The sequence below is a fragment of the Acomys russatus genome, chromosome 5 (genome assembly GCF_903995435.1).
Source record: "Acomys russatus chromosome 5, mAcoRus1.1, whole genome shotgun sequence".
Classification (NCBI taxonomy): domain Eukaryota; kingdom Metazoa; phylum Chordata; class Mammalia; order Rodentia; family Muridae; genus Acomys; species Acomys russatus.
The window spans coordinates 8605555-8625687 of record NC_067141.1 but is presented as its reverse complement, the minus strand read 5'-3'; the positions used below and the strand labels follow the sequence as shown (position 1 = coordinate 8625687).

At 50.1% G+C, this 20133-nt stretch overlaps 1 protein-coding gene across 1 annotated transcript; it reads right to left on the bottom strand.

Moving 5' to 3' along the window:
- Positions 1-10647: 10647 nt before the first annotated feature.
- Trim72 (tripartite motif containing 72) lies at positions 10648-17442 on the bottom strand. The gene is given in 8 exon segments (XM_051145377.1): positions 10648-11304; positions 12055-12173; positions 12728-12750; positions 13177-13407; positions 13494-13589; positions 16482-16688; positions 16690-16879; positions 17239-17442. Coding segments are annotated over 7 exon segments (1434 nt in total). The 5' UTR covers positions 16873-16879; positions 17239-17442; the 3' UTR covers positions 10648-10729.
- Between the last annotated feature and the right edge of the window lie 2691 nt (positions 17443-20133).

The window sequence follows — 20133 nt, the reverse complement described above, 5'->3', positions numbered from 1 at the left end:
ACAGATTATACAGGTTCTCTGTCCTCCAAACCCTCCCATAACTGTCTTAGCTCTCTGTCCATTTCACGACCTCTTCTTTTATCATTGCTGTTACATGTGTATATGTGTATATACATGTATTCTTACATATAACCTGCTCAGTCTACATGAAGTTGCTTGTATGTGTATTTTTCAGAGCTGGCCATTTGGTGTTGGACAAGCTAGTGGTGCGTTCTTACCCAGGAAAGACTCCTCCTCCCACTTTCAACACTCATTAGTTGCCTTAGACTCTGTGTAGGGTTGAGGCCTCATGTGCTTTGCACTGTCCCCTTCTGCACACCTCTTGTCCTTGTTCAGCCCTTGAGTAGGCAGTCAGTCGTGTCGGTGAGACTTGCATTAGAGACTCAACCTCACAGCAACCTCCCTGGCCCTCTGGCTCTTACAATCTTTCTGTCCCTTCTTTCTCAGTGTTCCCTGATCCTTAGGTGTGGGAGTTGTTTCGTAGACGCGTCTGTTGGGACTGGGGTCCTTAACTCTGCACTCTGATTGGTTGTGGTTTCTGTAGTGGTCTCCATATGTTGCAGAGAAAAATGTCCTTGATGAGGGTGAGGACTACACTTCTGTGTGAGCGTTAGGACAAATGTGCAGATTGTTGTTAGGGATTGTGCTGGTTTCATAAAGTGGTTTCCAGTACCAGGCATGGTCTCCCTTCTGTTGAGTGGGTCTTAAATCCAGTTAGAGAGCTGTTGGTTACCGCCAAGGTGCGTGCCACTACTCCATAGAGAGCTGTTGGCTACCGCCAAGGCATGTGTGCCACTGCTGCACCCTCGGTGTTGTGTCTCGCCATGCTGGTCGTTTTTGTAGTTCATGGGCATTGTAGCTGAGTGGGACTGTTGTCTGCCTCCCTCCTTTGGAAGCTTGCATGGTGCCTTCTAGTACCATAAAAGCTCGTCCCCTGGGAGGGGAGGGGAGGGGATGTTCAGATCAGCTTCTGCTCAGGGGTCTCTGGGAGGTACCTGAGCTGGTCAGCTCACCAACTCTCCTGTACTTGTGCCACTAGGGCAAGCTCTTCAGCACTGCCCCAGCTCCTTCACCCAATGGCACAGCTGGCAAGGAACAGAGCCAGCTCTCTCACTCTCATGCCCTTTGGGCCAACTCACCCTTGCCCTAGCAAGGCCCACTCTCCTGAGTGCTGCAGCAGGCAAGGGGCTAGGCCATCTCTGGTGCCCTCACACCCTGTGGGCTAGCTCACCTACAACTTCCCACATCCAGGGCACAACAGGCTATCTGAGAGGAGTCCCTGGGGTAAGCCTGTATTGATAGAATAGCAGGAGCCAAAGGCCCTGAGCCACACCAATGAACATGCAGGTAAAGAAGTGTGGACAGAAGATATACTGTGAGACACACTGTGACACACTACAGCGTCCACAATCAGATTCTTTTTTTTTTTTTCTTTTAGGGGAGAGGTTGTAAGGGTGGAGGGCAGGTATGAAGGAATGGGGACATTAGTGGGTTGAGGTGCATGATATGAAATTCATAAAGAATCCATTAAAAAGTTAAAGGAAAAAAAAACACACACCAGCCTTACGTGCTCAGGGCCCCATGTAATCCACGTTTACAACCTAAGATGATGCATCGCTATCATCTTAAATTATGTCCTCTGAATAATGAGAACTGTGGGTGTGCATCGCTTACTGAGAACAGGAAAATAGAGGTTGAAAGCAATCTTATAAAATGAAATATCGAACACAACATTCATGAGCAGTATCAAACACAATACTTAAGAATATTGCTTGTTAAACAATGATGTTTGTATATCTGGTCGTTTGGGGTCAGCTGGAGTCTGTGACCTAATGCCTTGTAGAACTGTTAATGATGTCTGGACAGGGTCCTTCACGCCGCCCCCTTCATGTGCTTTCTGTCGTGTTCAATAAAAGCAGAGCAAAGCCTTTGTGAGGGTCAGACACACAGACACAAACACAGGGACAGAGTCACAAGACAGCCTTCATTCGGGCACAAAGTCAGACTCACACTGCACACAGCGGGATGAAAGACACAGAACGAAACAAAGAATTCAAATCCGGGCTCACTCTGAGCTGAGTGACACCCAGGGCAAGGCCTTTGATGTCCTCCTGTGACGCCAACACACTATTGGTGGCTCAGAGGCTATTATGAATGTGTTCAAACTCACCACATTTTAGAGCCCCAGGGATCTTTAATGTGTTAAATCCACACAGAAATACTAGATGTGTCCCATTGATGTGTACAACTATTATATGTTAATTAAAAAAATGAAAAACAGCTGCGTGGTGGTGGTGCACAGGTTTAATCCCAGCACTCCAGAGGCAGAGGCAGGCAGATCTCTGAGTTTGAGAACAGCCTGGTCTACAGAGAGGGCGTTCCAGGACAGCCAGGGCTACACAGAGAAATTCTGTCTCAAAAAGAAAAGAAAAGAAAGAAAGAAATGCCTGCTTGGGGCTTGGGGTAGTGCTCAAAGGTAGAGAACTTGCTTTGCATGAGGAAGGCCCTGGGGTTTGACCTCAGCACCACAGCAAACAGATAACACGTTACACATGTGAGTAATAAAAAACAGTGACCAGGTGGTATGTGTGTGTGTGTGTGTGTGTGTGTGTGTACATATATATTCACTCATATGTAACAACAGTTAATGAAAAACAGGTCATGAATTTGGAAGAGCAAGGAGGGTACATGGAAGGGTTTAGAGAGAGGAAAGGGAAGGGGGAGAGAGGTTGTAATTATAATCTAAAGAAATAAAAGTAATAAAAATTGAAACAATGTACCACCCATTTCTTTCCATCATGTTTACAAAAAGAAAGAAATGTTTGAGCTTGATAGTTTGATCGTTGAAGAAGATCCAGGAAACTTTCTTGCTCACACGATGCTGTTGGGCTCTATTCCAAGCACCAAGAAGGCCCAAAGCTAAAGGACAAAATGAGATTTGTCAAAGTCCGTCCTGGGTGACCTTTTCCTGAGAAACTATAAACATCCTCTCTTTAACAACAGGCCAAAGAAATGATGAACAAATGAGTGTCACTGGAGTGATGGGTGACTTACAGGAGCATGAGCAGCCTAGACACAACTACTAAAGAAAAGGTCTCTTCCTCCCACCCACCATTAATGTCTATGCATCCTTGGGGGTGAGTCCTTCCTTCTAGCAAGGGAGAAGCCAGCCTCCTGAGCCCCTCCCCCACGCCATGGTGGAGAAAGTTAATAGGCTCAACTTTATACAGTCCTCCTTCCAGGAAACCGAGTTCAAAAAGGCAGTGGCTTAGTAGTGCTCAGAGAACAGCGTTTCACAACAGTCTAGCATCCTGAATAGGGTTGTAAATACAGCCTTCAGGATTTCCTAGTGACAAGGGCAGAGCCAGTGCTGCACTTTCCACTGCCCTCAGCCATGTCATTTGTCCTCCTGCCACAACAGACTCCCGAACCTCAGGACAAATGAACTCTCCTGTAACAGGGCCCCAGACCTTAGCACAACTGACTCCATGATGGAAGTACCATTCAGGCCATAGATAGTACCCACCAGCCAAAACTAAAATAAAGGCCTAATCCATTAAAGTCTCTAAATGTTACTAGCTTGGAAAGGTTACAAGCAAAGGAAACTTGTTTTTTGGCTGCAGTAATTCTGGCCACCTGTAGGCTTAGATTTTTCACAAATCTACTTTATTTAGGATTCTTAAATGCCTTTACCTCCCTTCCAACACCCCAACCCTATGTAGGAGCGAAAGAACGTTAGAAGGAGGAAAACAGGGGACACAGACCTCTTTACTCCTTCCTGCTGGGTAGGGTCATCAGGTGCTTTTTGGGGCAAAATCAAGCTCAGACAGATGTCAGGAGCTAATGCAGCAGGCAGCCCTCCTCCATCAGTCTCCTCCAAACCCCCCACTGCTCTCCCTTCGGGCTCTCTTCCTTATCCTAAGTCTGTCAACCCAGACCATGGTTTCTCACCCTGAGAAAGGCCCAGGGTTACACTGGGATCCGAAACACCCAGTGCAGTCACCGCCTGGCTACTAAAGCCAACAGACTTCGGCTTAAACCCACGCCCGAGCAGTCTTCTCTGGGGGCTAGCCCACAACACCCCTATGGAGACCAGAGGCTCTCTTTTTCTAGAGTGCAGGAGTTAGAGTCTAGATGAAGCCTGGGGAGAGCCTGGTGCTTGTCACCGGGATTTAGAGATCTTCATGAGGTTGGCTTCCAAGCGGGAGCATCCTAAGAGGCCAGACAGAGGCGGCTAGGAGCAGCTGAGATATCCACATGGGAAAAGTGGTAAGACAGTGTCCTTTAGACAGGTAAGTAACATGGGATGCCCTAGACCAAGTGAATCTGGGGAGAAAGCAGAAGGATTTTCCTCTGCCTTGGCAAAAAGACCAGATGGTGTTGCAGGATCTTTGATGCCACTGTGGTCCCTAAGACTGTGAACTGTAAAAACCTGTCTTCTGTTTAGCATAGCTGAGCTCCAACACACACCGTTAATCCAAGAACTTTCGGTTTATTGTGGACAGGTGATTATGGTGTGGTTCAGCCAACTCTAGCACACGTTTAATCCAAGAGCTATCTGTACACAGGATTTAATAAGGTTAACCCTAGGTCAAGAGGTGGAGCAAAAACCAGCTGACAGGGATTAAAGAGTAGGAGGGACTTTGAGTTGAGGGGCATTTAAGACAATGTGTAGAAATAGAGGGAGCTCTTGGGCTCTTGGGATTTTAGCTTTTAGCTCTTCAGCTCTTCAGCTCCTTAGCCTTAGTTTTTCTGGACTTTACAATAGCAAGCCTTTGGCTGGGTCCTCTGACATCAGGGAGTAATCAAGAGATGCCTTCGCAGACTTGCCTACTGACCAGTATGATGGTGGTATTTTCTCTACTGAGGGTCTTTCTTCCCAAATGACACTGACTTAGGTCAAGTTGAGAAAGGGGTGGAGGTGGAAATTAGCTAGAACAGCTGGTTTTAGTGACTTTAGTGAACTTGACTAGCTCATGGTTTCAGAAGGATCTGCCCGTGGTTGCCTGGCCTCCTGTGCTTGGGCGGAGCAACACAGTGGAGGGAGCATGTGGCAAATGAGTTTCTTTACTTCATGTTGGGCAGAAAGCAGAACTTGAAGAAAGGATAAGGGGCCAGGTGTAACTTTCAAAGGCATGCCCCTAGTGATCTTCCTCCACCTAGGCCCATCTTCCTCATTTATTTTTTTTATTTTTATTTTGTTTTTTTTTTTTGGTGTTGTTGTTGTTATTGTTGTTTATTTGGTTGGTTTTGGTTTTAGGTTTTGTTTTGGGTTTGGGTTTGGTTTGGTTTGGTTTTTCACAACAGGGTTTCTCTGTGTAGCCTTGGCTGTCCTAGAACTCTCTTTGTAGACCAGGCTGGTGTGAACTCACAGAGATCTGCCTGCCTCTGCCTCCCGAGTGCTGAGATTAAAGGCCTGTGTCACCATGCCTGGCTTTGGTTTTGGTTTTTTGAGACAGGGTTTCTCTATATGTAGCCCTGGCTATTTTGGAACTCACTCCATAGGCCAGGCTGGCCTCAAATTCACAGAGATCTGCCTGCCTCTGCATCCCTGACTGCTAGGATTACAGGCTTGCACCGCCACCACCAAACCCCCTCCACCAGCACCCTAATCCCCCACCCCAACCCCGGCCTCATCCTCTTCTTAAAGTTTCCAAAACTTCCCAAAATAATGTCACCAGCTGGGGACCAAGTATTTAACACATGCATTCAAAACATAAAACCACCAATGAGAGCACATGGCCCTCTAAGTAATGTAAAGTGAAGAGGTGAAACAAGCAAGGGCAAGGGCATAGTGCCGTGAGAGAGCACTTATCTAGCAGTCAAGAGAACCTGGGCTTGATCTCTGGCATAAAACACACACACACACACACACACACACACACACACACACACACACACACACACGAGAAGAGAGAGAGAGAGGGAGAGAGAGGAGAGGAGAGAGCGGAGAGAGAGAGAGAGGAGGGAGGGGGAGAGAGAGGAGGAGAGAGAGAGAGAGAGAGGAGAAAGAGAGGAGAGAGTGTCTCCCTTCTCCACTTGAGGTCACTATAAATTAGATGTGCTGAATTGTGCTAGATTTACTTGTTTATTTGTTTGTTTATGTTGGGAGAACATGCACATGCCCCAGCACACATATGTAGGTCAGAGGACAACTTGTGGGAGTTAACTCTTTCCATAGATAAGACTCCCTCTACCAGGGAATGACCTTGAGCTTCTGTCTCCATCTCTCTCCCCTCCCAAGCGCTGGGATTACAGGTGTATACCAACAAGCCCAGGGCTTTGTGCAAACCCAACTGAGCTAAACTGCCAGCCCCAGGCTAGTGTTATGAACCTTGTTCCCCAGCTGGTGGTGTGATTTTAGCGGAAAAGTAGGATAACACAAATACAAAAAAACAAATCTGTTATGTTCTCTCTCATAGGTAGACTCTAACTTTTATTGTGTGTGTGTGTGTGTGTGTGTGTGTGTGTAAAGGTCATAAAACTAGAAAGCCAAACATGAAAAGAGAAAAAAAAAATGAAAGGAATTCCAGAATATGTAACATGAAGGTAGAAAGGAGACAACAAGAAACAGAAAGAAGGAAGAAAAGGAAGGGGAGACATGAGGTAAACCTTTCCTCCCTCAAATCGCTTCTGTTAGATGTTCTAGGCACACCAACACAAAGTTAACTAATGTACCCACGCTCCTGTGAGCTCCTTTCAGGGGCTGGAGAGCTGGCTCGGCACATACTGCTCTTGCTGACAACCTGGAGTCTGGACCCACATTGGACAGCTGTAACTCCTGCTCCAGGAGATCCAACACCCTGCTCTGGCCTCCACAGGCACTGCACTCATGTGTACAAATGTGGCTCTCTCTCCTTCCTGGAGCCCTTGCTCGACCCGACCCCCGCCCCACCTCAGGAGCAAGGGAGCAGAAGCTATGGACTGGGGGTTCAGGTGGCCCACAAGTACAAGGGTGTGACCTCCGGGAACCACTTCAGCAGGATATCGCAATTTTACTCCTATTGGGGTGAACAAAGGCTGCATAGTTCTTGGGGAGTGGGTGGGGTTCACAGGATAGGCATGCACAGCTGGCTGAGGCTAGAGATTCCAGACACACTTTAACTTGCCGTTGGCAGCGCGCTCCTATCATACCCATACCCATTTCATATTACGGTCCTGTGAGCAGCAGGAGAAAGCGCTAGCGGGGAGCTGTGCCAAAGGTCATATTCCAGACGTGGTTAGAGGCGCGTCTATGCCTAAAGAGTCCAGAGGAGGCCAGGCAGAGAGTGCAAGGCCTTGCTGGGGAGAGGGAGTCTGCCATCTAGCAAAGGCTATCCGGACCTGGAGGACTGCAACCTCAAACAGCAGGGTCCTCCAACGTACACACACACACACACACACACACACACACACACACACAGAGAGAGAGAGAGAGAGAGAGAGAGAGAGAGGAGAGAAGAGAAGAAGAGGTAAAACTTTCTTTTTTTTTTTTTTTTTTTTTCTTTTTTTGGTTTTTCGAGACAGGGTTTCTCTATGTAGCTGTGGCTGTCCTGAACTCGCTTTGTAGACCAGGCTGGCCTCGAATTCACAGAGGTCTACCTGCTTCTGCCTCCCGAGTGCCGGAATTAAAGGCATGCACCACCATGCCCGGCTCAACTAAAAAATTTTTTAAGTTAACATCATTTCATTTACACCTACAGGGTTCTAGGACTGCAGCATAAGACGCCACAGAGCCTGGTAGAACTTTAATTGTGGTGAGGTCCAGTGAAAATAAATTAGGCATTAAATACAAAAATAGTGGGCTGGCGAGATGGCTTAGTGGCTAAGAGCAATAGCTGATCTTCCAAAGGTTCTAAGTTCAATTCCCAGCATCTACACAGTGGCTCACAGCTATTTATAACTGTAGTCCCATGGGATTCAATGCCTTCTTCTGATGTGCAGATGTACATGCAGACAAAGCATTTATGTACATAAACTATGTTAAATTTTAAAAAGCGAAAGTATCGACACATTACAAGCTCCTAACAAGTGCTTTTGTTTTCCAGATTAAATGTGGCAGGTGCAGGTTTATTGGTGTGCTATGAGAAGGCATCAGAAGGCACGAGGAATGTCTCAGCAGCCAGTTATTCTGGGTCCGCAGCTTCCCCATTGTCTGCTGCCATAACAAGTTAGCCAAATCTTGGCAATGCATAAAGAGGTAAGTTTCCATAACTCACAGGTCTAGAGGTCCAGGACACGAGGCCGGCATCACTCAGCTTCTGGTGATGGCGACATGCTGCTGCATGCTTGGAAGAAGCGTGGGTGGAAATCAACCCACTGCTCTTTTGCCCGATTTGAGGTAGAAATCAGGAAAGGACAAATTGTCTGTGCAGGTGCCTGAGCCTTGTTGGAGCCCAAGGGGCAGAGCTCCCAGTCAGGTTTGCTCCCCCGTGGTGAGGAGAATTTGTAGCCTGAGGTGCTCAGTATTGCGACCCAAGATAAAGCTGCAGCCTGGCATTCTGTGCAAAAAGAAGCAAGTGTTATAAGTGGGCCATCCTAGGGTAACGTCCTGCAAGGCTTTCTTCTTGTTAGAGAACGCAACATATGCCACTCGTGGGGGGCCCAAGTCCTTCTGATCGAGGCCCTCCCCAAAAAAGAGAGCCAAGGAGAGGCTCAGAGGTCAAAGTAGTTGCTGTGCAAACACAAGGAGCATGTTCAGAAGTGCAGAATCCCCGGAAATGCCAGGCGGCAGGGCAGTCTGCTATAATTCAGCAGTCTGGAGGAGAGACAGGCATCCGGAAGTAAACTGGCCAGCTAGACTAGACAAACTGGCAAGCTCTGGCTCTGAGTTCAACAAGAGCCTCCCTGGATACCTAAAGTGAAGAAGAATCAAAGCAGGCATTCAACATCTTCTTCTTCTTCTTCTTCTTCTTTCTTTCTTTCTTTCTTTTTTTTTTTTTGTTGTTGTTGTTGTTGTTGTTTTTTGTTTCTTGTTTTTCAAGATAGGGTTTCTCTGTGTAGCCTTGGCTGTCCTGGACTCACTTTGTAGACCAGGCTGGCCTCGAACTCACAATGATCCGCCTGTCTCTGCCTCCCGAGTGCTGGGATTAAAGGCGTGCGCCACCACTGCCCGGCTCAACATCAATTTCTATCCTCCACAAATACTCACACACTCATGAGCGTGTACGTGTACACATACACACACACACACACACACACACACACGCACACAAACACACAAAAAAAACTAAAAACAACATATATTTTTTTAATCCAAGAAAGTAACCAGATGGTGGTAGTATATTCCTTTAATCCCAGTACTTGAGAGGCAGAAGCAGGCAGATCTCTGAGTTCAAGGCCAGCCTGGGCCACAGAGCAACTGTCAGGACAGCCAGGGCTACACAGAGAAACCCTGTCTCAAAAAAAAAAAAAAAAGTAGAAGAAAGTATGAACCAACAGGAAGGCAGGAAGGAGCCCTAGGGGCCCCAGAGAAAGCCTTCTAAGCTGCCAAGGCCCACAGGAAGACAGTACCAGGCTCTTTCTCTTGGTGAGAAACATGCTACTGTTTCCTCAGTGTCCAAACAGTAGCATGTTCCAGAGGTAAGGGGAACGTCCTGTGAGCTCTACTTCCTTCCCTCCTGCCTCTCTCGGTCAGGCAAATGTTAAGGGTTAGTTGAGCCAGGAAATGTGTATAGACTTAATGTCTCTCTACACCTACAGCTGACAGCCAGGGTATGCTGGCAGTGACATCCCAGGTGACCAGCAGCCTCAGGATCACTTAGAATTTTGTTGGAAGCAACCGTCTTTGCTGGGCATGATGGCATACACCGGGAACTCGAACACTGTAGAGGCTAAAGGGAGAATCAAGAATAGGAAGCCAAGCCAAGGCTACACAGAGAAACCCTGTTTCAAAAAATCAAAAAAAAAAAAAAAGACTAGGAAGCCAACTTGCTGAATCCTAGTCAGCTTGAGCTACATTGCAAGATCTTTCTCCAAAGACAAACAAAACCAGAAATAGAGAGGCAATCGTTTTTATTTTTTAACATGTATGTGTGTTTTGCCTGCACATATGTCTGTGCACCACAAGTGCCCACAGACACCGGATCAGATGCACTGTGATTGGAGTGTTGTGAGCCAGTTTGGGTTCTGGGAACTGCACCTCGATGCTCTGGAAGATGGCAAGTGCTCTTAACCACTGAGCCGTTCTCTCCAGCTTCAGAAAGCCCTCTTTTACCTCCCCCAGACCTACTACACCGGAAACACATTTGTTTGTGACAGAGTCCTTCTGGCTTTCAATTTGCTGTCCTCCTGCCTCGGCCTCCTGAGTGCTGAGATTACAGTCACACATCAGCACTCTCTCAGGATTGTTGGGGGTTTTCAAAAGACACTTAGAGGTAGGCACTCACTGCAAACCTGTCAGGTTCGGGGAATCTGCAGCCTTCAGGAGCGCATTGCTGGGCTGATAGGACCATTGTTCCACAGGGTTCCCAAGATCCTCCACTACATCCTTCCCGAATTCCACCCTTTTCCCAGCTCCTTCCTGGAACTCTAGATCGAAACTCAGATTTCCTCAACGCCCTAATTTGTCTCCTTCTTCACAGACCTCTATCCCTCACCGTCAGCACCCACTGCACCCCAACCTATGGACTTCCCTGAACTCTGTGAGACCAACGCCCCCTCCCTGCCCACCCCTCAAACCTGCTCCTCAGCCCTAGAGACCCGCCCCCCAATCCGACCCATGCAGGCCTCCTCCCCACCGGCCAGGAACTCAGGCCTGCTCGCTGTCAGGCCCCACGAGCAGCAGTGGCTGAGTGTTTTTGCCCTTGTCATGCCAGCACACGTCAAAGAAGGGGTACACAGGCCCAGGCAGGCGCTCGTGGAAGGAAAAGAGCGGCGCAAGCGCGTCGGCGTCGCTCGCATCATAGAAAGCCAGGACACCGTCAGCGAAGCTTAGGTAGAGGCCGATGCGAGCCGGCGGCCTCTCGGGGGTGCGCAACGCCCGCGGCTCCTTGGCCTCCACGTGCGCCTCCAGGATCTTGCCTTCGCGCAAACCGAGCAGCCACAGACCCTGTGAGGGCACGGCGTGCAGCCGGCCACGGCGGGGAGCGTCAGCCGCTATCACGCCCACAGCCCAGCGGGGCTTATCGCCCACCTCCACCTCCCAGTAGTGCTCGCCCTGTGACAGTAGCTGCTGCGCCACCACCGCTACCGCTTTGTCGAACTGGCGAGTGTCTTCTCCCGCTGGCGGTGCCTTCTGCTCCGAGCACTCCACCCGGCGACCAGAGGGGGACACCACCAGGCTCGGGTGCGCAGAGCTGGGGTCCAAAGTCAGTTCTTCCAACTCTGCCAAACAGGCAATGGTCAGGCTGGCACCGTAGAGCCTTCCTTCTCTCAACCAATCTAAGGACCTTAGACTCCTCTCACCCTCCCACATGCACCCGCGTTTGCTCAGCTGCACAGTGAGGCAGGCGGTGGGCAGCACGAGAGGAGAGGCGGGGCGGATATGAGTGATGTGTTCTGAGCCCCACAAAAAGCCCAAAGTCCAGAACAGGAGCCAAGAAACCCAGCTCTGTCTGCCTTGATGTAGTCTCTGGGCCTTAAAAGTTTTCTCTTGAATAAACTAGCGTTCCTTTCTTTCCCACCCGACCCTGACCAGAGGCAGTAAAAGCTAAACAGCTGTATGTGTGTCCCGTGGGCACCCAGAAATGTTAGCTCCTGGAATGGGAAGGCTGTGCCCTTGGCTCCCAGTCACATGCTCCCAGAGGCAGTGTCGGATGCAGTTTTACTATGCAGAAGCTCAGCCCCCAGCCAGCATGGGCAGAGAGAGAGACAAGAATGGTCCAAGGATCACACAGTCAGGGGCCACAGGAGCGATCCGTATCATTCGCCCATCGTAAACCCCAGGCCCTCAAAGGCCCTTCTCCAAGCACAGGTTAGAGGGCTTCAGGGAAGAACCCCAGAAGCACGGAGTATCTTTTTCCATGGCTTTCTGAGGTGGGGCTAAGGAGGCCTTTCCCTGTGTCTTGCCGCCCCCCCCCCCAGCCCGCGCACAACCCCACCGTTATACAAACCAACAGCTACCCGTCTCAGTACCTGGCATCAGAGCACGGAACATCTTCCTCCACACCTGGAATTTGAAATCATCTGAGATGACCGGCAGCTGGATATCCAGCCTTGCAGGTGGTGGGGACTCTGACAGGATCTTCTGCAGCCTGGGAGGGGTGGAGAGGTGGAGATGGAGGGGGGGGGTCTCAGGACTTCACCACACCACACCCCTGCCTTAAACTCATGTGGGAATATGGGAAAGCTCTGGAAATGCATGGAGATGACAGTTGTACAGCGTGATTGGATAGAAATGTACCCTTTAAAATGCTTGAGCCAGGCCTGGTGGTGCAGGCCAATAATTGTAGCATTTGAAAGGCCGAGCCGGGAAGACCATCAGTCCCGGGCCTGTTGAGACACTGGGAGCTCAAGGCCAGTCTGCACTTACAGTGTGTTTCCCAGGCCGGCCGCTGGGCATTCTTCCAGGATCCAATCCCGATGTCTGTTCTGCAGAATCCCCTTTGGCTTTCCTGCCCCCTCCTGTACCTGTGACCTGTCCCACATCTGTGGCACCATGGCATCAGTGTATGGGGTCTCGGGGTAAGGACCTAGGCTGTTTCATCTCTGCGCTCAACACACGGTGCACAGAAATGGCTGTGAGCAGAGGGCATCCCTGGAAGACTAGGGAAAGCGAGTTCAGCAAAAGAAAGAGCCGTTCTCTCACCTGCTGGTCACCAGGCAGTATTTCTGAAGGGAGAGAAAATGAGAGCGGAGATAAAGCAGGGAGGCGGGACTCTCGGGAGTTCTAATGACGAAGCAGACAGCCAGGGATGATAAGTGTGAGGTCAGAAAGATCAGACAAGCTAAAAGAGACGCAGGATGCAAAGCCCACCCTTGTGAACGGAAATGGGTGCCCTTCCTTATCCCAGAGGTGTATAATCACCGGTTAGAAGACTGCCCTAACAGACAACACAACCGGCAACCTGAATGGGCCCACTTAAACACTTTGTCTAATCTGAACAGCAGTTCAGAGACCCAACCCTGCTATGAAGTCCTAACTCAGCCCTTCACTGCTATGGGCCTCAGGATCCCCACGTTTCAATGGGATGAGGTCTCTGGCGCCTGAGCCATGCATGGCCAGGAGACAGGGAGGGGATGCCCTTCAGTGCTCACCATAAGGAACTCTGTCTGCGGCTTGTCAGCCACCTCCTCCAGCACCCTCTCCATCTGCCGCAGTTGCTCCAGGTAAGAGTTCAGGCTGGACAGCTCCCGCTGCAAGGCAACCCCAGCCTCGCCCCGAACCCTTTCGGCTTCGCGGTCCAAAGAACTTTCTAGAGCAGCCAGGAACACCCGCATCTTCCCCAGCTGCTCCCCAACAGCTCCCCGGAAATGACGCACTGTCTCCTGAGATGGGGACAAGAAGATTCTCGCCTAGCGATCCTCAGCCTGGACCCTCAGTCCCAGAGCTCTGCCGGCCACAGCCCCCTCACCTCCACCTCCACCAGCTGATGCTCCAAGACAGCCACGCTCTTCTCCTTGCGCATGCATGCCTCCTGCAGCTGCAGCTTCTGTTGTGGAAGCTGTGTCTACAGGACAAGATAAGAGATGACAGCACTGCCACTCCCCTGCCATCTGTGCTTACCCCCCACCCACCCCCACAATGTTAGCTCCTTCTCCAGCCCTCTGCTTAGTCCCCAATCCATTTGCCTGCCTCTGGGCCTGACCACACCTCTCCCTAGTACCTTTGCCTGCCATGGTCTATTCTCTTAACCCCCTTCTAGCCTTTCCCCAGCCTCCCCCGCATGCAGGTAAGGCCAGTACAGGTCCTTGCAAAGATCAGAAACACAAGGTCACCACTGGACTGGATAGCATAGCATGTGGCACACACAAGGCTTCCAGAAACAAATGAAGGGTGTATGAGGGGAAAAAAAAAGAAGAAGAAGAAGGAGCCAAGCTGGGCATGATAGCGCATGTCTGTAACCCCAGCACTCAAGAGAATCACAAATTTGAGGCCAGCCTGAGCTGCACAATAATACCTTGTCTCAGAGTAGAAGATGTAAAGAAGAAAGGGAAAGAGGATGAAGGTGGAAAAGAAGAAAAAGAAGGGGAGGAGCAAGAAAATGGAAGAGAAGGAGAAAGAGGATTTTCCCTCCCTGGGTTTCTCCCTTCCTTAACATTCAGTCACAGTCAGCCTGGTGCCCTAGTCAGCCCCTTTCCATGCCTATGGGCTTTGAGGACAGAACATCTAATGTGCACCTCGACTTTGGATCCCATCTATGAGCTGACTAGGGATCCCGGAAGTACAAGCACGGAAGAGCTTCTAAGGTTCCCGCCATAGTCACCTCTGCCTTCCTACCACCGTTACTCCCATCAGTTTCCCCCTATGCAGAATAGGGACAGTCACACACCCACTTCAACCAGTTGACACCTCCTGCTCCCCTGGGGAAATTGCAGGCACAAGGTGGTGTTTGTGGAAGCATGCTTGCCCGGAAGGCTGAACCAAGAACTCCTAGCTAGCTGCCAGATCAGTCTCTTCCTCAGATGTCCCCTCTGGAAGCATCACCACCTATTGTCAGCAAGGCCAGCCTGGTTGCTCTAGGTGCCAGTGGTCAGCGGTACAGAGGTCGAAAGGCTGAGCCATGGCAAACGAGCACCATCAGAGGTGCCGGAGAGCCTGACAGCTGACTGACTCAAGAAGTTCACGCTTGAAGCCAGTGACACACTCGAGGGCTTTCGACACATCCTGGGAGGTAAGGGGAACTTGGTCCACTGGATGCTATCAACCTCACCAACAGGCTGGTTGCCTTTTACTCCGAGGACAACAGCACCAAATTCACAGCAACCATGCTGTAGGACATGGGGGTGCAGGACCAGGCAGCATAGCGCAAAAGCAGTATGAGCCCCCCCCCCCCAGTGCTCAGGGACCATTCAACCATTCTGCATCTGGTAAGTGGGTACCTGACCCAACCCCTCTAAGCTCCGGGCATCAAGTCATGCTCCAGAGCCTTCCTGCTGCTCCCCCTGCTCCCTTCCTCCTTCGGGCTCTGTCTTAGGGTCTCCTTCTTCTCCCTCCTAAGGCTTAGGTCTAAGCTGATGCCGATCTCTGAGACTGGCGCTCCACATCTGCCCCTTAAGTTTCCAGAAGCCTGAAACACTTCTTCTTTTTTTTTTTTTTTTTTTTTTTTTTTGCTTGGCAGGTTTGGTTTGTTTGTTTGTTTTTGAGACAAGGTTTCTCTATGTAGCCTTAGCTGTCCTGGACTTGCTTTGTAGACCAGGCTGGCCTCGAACTCACAGAGATCCACCTGTCTCTGCCTCCCAAGTGCTGGGTTAAAGGTGTGCGCCACCATGCCAAGCTCTGTTACACCTCTATTTCATAGGCTCTAGTCTCTCTTCACAGGTAAAGAGGAGCAAGGTTTAGAGTTCTAGGGTCAGCAAGGAGGGCACGTGACAATAGACTTACAGCCAGGACTGAGCTGGACTGAGTAAGGCAAGAGCAAGAAGGAGGGCTGTGAGGTGAGGCCCTAGGAAGTTTGTAAACCACTACCAAAGGACAGCGAAGACTAGGTGCTGAGAAAAGCAGTGCCTGCAAGGCAGCAAAAGACAATAGCAACAGCTTCACTGGGCTGAAGGACCGCTCCTTGCCTCCAAACCCCCCTAATTCCCCCAGCCTCTGTGTCTGCTGTTTGTTTTTTCCACAGCCTAAATAAATACTGGGCTAACTGAGTATGTATCTGCCAGTATCTGCATGCCTGTGATTTGTGATATGCATGACTTGTAGGAGCGTGTGTGCCTGGTGTATATCAGTCGACGATAATTAGATAATTTTCCTGGTGCAGCTCCAGTAGATCACGACTGCCTACATGCTGTATTTTAGCTATAATATTTATAATTATAACATAAAATTTAACTATAATAGTTGCCTAGACTAGAATCTTGGTGCTATCTACCCACCGTGACCCTTGGCCACGAGTTCCTTGCTCTTCTCACTTCCCTCACGAGCTTCAGGCTCGCACAAGTTTAGCAGTTTCAGGAATGAGTGGCCCTCTGCCATGCATCGTTGCACAACTGGACAGCTAGGCTCCAGGACTCCTGGCCACACCTTTAAGTTCCCATCTGCCCGACTTACCGGGCCTCTTCCACCACACAAACATGCCAGTCTATCAGGCCCACCCAGTTTCACCCAAGAATGCGTGGGCTCCCGGTCTGCTAGGGCACACCACAGTTTTGTCAGACATTTTCATGCTTGCTGGAGGACTGGAGCCAAGCCATTCTGCACTCGCTGTTCTGAATGCTGCTTCCAGTGGGTTCCAGTAGGCTTGCTCAGCCAGAGCCTTTTGATGCCCTCTCTTAGCCTCGCTCAACCTCCTTACCAACCTGGCACCTAGTCTCTGAAGTTGATGATGCAAATCAATGCAGCCTCTTCCCAAGGTCAGACCCTACTCTCTTCAGCCATCCCCCACCCCCACACGGTCCTGAACCTTGAGGCGTGCGTGGGCCTCGGCAGCAGGCAGAAGACGGTGGCCACGGTGCGAACCGAGGGAGGCACACACACCACACACTAGTGTGCGGTCCTGCTCGCAGTAGATGCTCAGTGGATCCAGGTGTTCCTCGCAGTGGCCTTGAGGCACTTGCGCCAGACCCTCCACAAGCCGTGCCAACTGCAGGTTAGTGCTCAGGGCCTGCGGCCCGCGTGGGTGCTTGACAACTGGGGCAGGGAACCGTGCCGTCAGCGGCAGGCTCCCCCGCCATGCGGCCCAGGCAGGCACGGCAGAAACTGTGGCCACACTCAGCGGTCACTGGCGCATCGAACAGCTGCAAGCACAGCGGGCAGGACAGTTCCTGGCGCAGAAGGCCCGGTGCAGCTGACATGGTGAGCCTGGGAAAAGGAGTGCAGCTCAGTCTCCCCCTTGGTCTGCGGCCCCGCAGTCAGATCCCCAATCTGTAACTTCCTCACATCCCATACTGGAAGAGACTCTGGTTATGGCCAACAGGTAAAAAAAGGATTTGGTGTCCTCCCAAAGTGACTGTCAACCCCAGTTTCTAAACATGACCAGGTTCCAGTCTCACCCACTTCTTGACCCTGGTTTAGCTCAGGCTCCAGACTCTGAGCTAGGTCTGGGCCTCCACTCCTCTGGAATTATCTAGAATCCCCTCCCCAGCTGTGGTCTGACTAACTTCTCTCCCATGCATACCCAGCCCTCTCCTCCCCCACACCTCCAAGCCCACAGGACTCACAGGTCTGATGGGGGAACTTAGGCCAAAAAAGATTCCCAGGAGGACCGGCCAGGAACAGGCCTACCAGCAGGGTGACCAGAGCTGTGTCCCCGAGACAAGCAAGAAGCAAGCGGCAGGCTGAATGCAAGGGCAGGGATTCGTGGCCAGATGGCAGTGAGTGGACACAACAGGTGACTGCACATAGTGAACAGCGGGCAGACCCCCCCACCCCCACAGCAGATAGCTCAATGGCCCAAGAACTATATTTAGCTGCCCTGCCCACCCCTCCTCCGCCTTCTGGAAAGTGTTCTAAAAGTGAAGCATGAATAGGCGACAGGCAGACATCTCGTGTCCCGGCCACCTGTCCTGGGTTGTCCTGTCCTCTTCTCAGGCCAGCCTAGGGGGGAAACAGAGCCTTCTATACCACAGAGAGGACAACTGCCAAGGGCCACCGCCCCTTCGCTCTTCCACACTCTGGCTTCCTTCCTCTGTCTGCACTTAGTTAACATTTTCACTTCCCAAGCTGAGCGCTCAGCAGGCCACAGCACTAACCGCACCTGGGGGCAGGCAGGACTTCCCAAGCCCTAAGAGGTTGTCTTCCTCCATAGCTAATGTGAAGGCATTTTCTCCCTATTTTCTAGGACAAGCCCTGGAACAAAGTACCCCCCCCCCAAGATGCTTGGCGAATGAATAGTGGGCACAGTGGCGCATGCCTGTGATCCCAGCACTTGGGAGGCAGAGGCAGGTGGATCGCTGTGAGTTTGAGGCCAGCCTGGTCTACAAAGTGAGTCCAGGACAGCCAGGGCTACAAAGACAGACCCTGTATTTGGGGGCAGGGAGGCTAGGAAAATGAATGATTCCAGAGTCTGAAGCTTGGAGCTGGCACTTGCCCCGGCAGTTCTCAGGCTTTCTTACATGTTTGTCTTTCCATTGCCAGTGTAAATTTCAACCAGAATAGAAACCAAAGTCTTCCTTATGGCCTACAATTCATATCCTATCTGGCCCCATTTATAGATTATGCTGTGACCTGTGAGACTCACCCCTTTCCCCCTGCTGTTCCTCAAGGACTTTGCTCTTGCCACCTTTCTGCCTAGAATGTTCTTTCAATCCCAGATAGTGCATGGCTCTTTTCCTTCTCTTCTCAATGTCAAGCTCTCAGTGATGCCTTTTCAAACGCTGAGACTTTTTTTTTTTTAATCCCGAGTGTCAGGATTGTACTGCTCTCAATAGCAAGATATACAATGTTTTCTCTCACTGTCTAAATTTAAAGTACCAAGCTAAAGAGATGGCTCAATGGCTGCGAGCATTGTCTACCCCTTCCGGAGGACCTGAGTTCCGTCCCCAGCACCCACACAGTGACTCACAGTCATCTAGAACTCCAGTTCCAGGCAGCCTGACATCCTCTTCTCACCTCTGTGGGTACCAGGCACACAAGTGGTACCTAAACATACATGCAGGCAAAGCACCCATACACATTAAATATAATAAAGTTATTTTAAACCAGTTTTAAAAATAATTAAAGCAAGAGGCTGAAGTGAAGTGACTTATGCCTGAGAAGCTTAGGCAAGAGAATCCAACCCCAACGCCAGTCTGGGCTACATGAGAACCTGAGGGAAAAAGTGGAAAATGTGTATATTAAAGAGAGTCAGTGGGGAGAGGATGCGCACCTTTTATCCCATCACTCCAGAGGCAGAGGCAGGCAGGGCTCTGAGTTCAAAGCCAGCCTGGTCCACAAAGTGAATTCCAGGACAGCCAGGACTACACAGAGAAACTCTGTCCCCCCCCACAAAAAAATTTATATATATATAGATATATAGATATATATAATCAAACTATATGTATGTATAAATACATATACATATGAAAAGCCAGCTCTGGGGTCATTTGTAATCTTGCAAGCAGGAACACAAGCTCCTGGACATTGGGGCTACAGCAAGCCCCTGTGTATAAATAAGCAAATGAAGTAAAGCAAGGTTATTTGGGGTTTTTTATTTTGTATTTTAGCTTTTAGTTCTGGTTTCTTTTTGTTGTGTTTTGTTTAGCTCTTTGAGACAATGTGTCATGCATCCCAAGCTGGCCTCAAACTCACTATATATGAGAGACTGACCTTGAACTCCTGATCCTCCTGCCTCTACTACCTAAGTGCTAGGATCACATGTATGCACTACCATGCCCAGACTTAAAGCAAGTATGTTCCTCTTATGGATACACAGAAGTGTATCCAAAGACCTTCGAGGTTTGTGTGCTCTGACTGGAATAGAGACACGCCTTTAATCAAAGAGACAGAGGCAAGCAGATGTCTGGGTTCAAGGCCAGCCTGGTATACAGCAAGTTTCGGGTAAAGAAAAGCTTAGGTCCAGGTGTGGTGGTGCACACCTGTAATCCCAGCACTCAGGAGACAGAGGCATGCAGATCTCTGAGTTCTAGTCAGCGCTGTTCAGGCAGCTCGGTTGAGTCTGTGAGTTGAGAGGCAGTGCAGTGGAGTTTAAAGGCAGTTTTTACAGGAGAGAACAAGCTAGGCACAGGTGAAGACAGAGCAAGCCAGAGAAGGAGAAGGAGCCAGAAGATTAGAACAGACTGCTGGAGTTAGCTTGAGGCCAGGCAGAATAAGTCAGTGAGAGGCTGAAAGAGAAGCCAGATTGAGTCAGTCAGCTTGGAGAGGAGTTTGAGCCAGAACAGCTGACTTGAACCACCCAGCAAGAGTTTAGAAAGAACAAGAAGGGGTGAGCTTATTAGGCAGTAAGTCTAAGAGGCTGAAAATATTCTAGGCCTAGGTTAGATTGCACAGGGGCCAGAAGCTTCCAGGACTAGGCCTAGGTTAGCAGAAGAAGGCAGTTAGCCCCCAAGACAACAATTGAGCCAGGAAAATAAAAGTTACTTTTACACAGGAAAATTTTCATTCATGTGACATACACT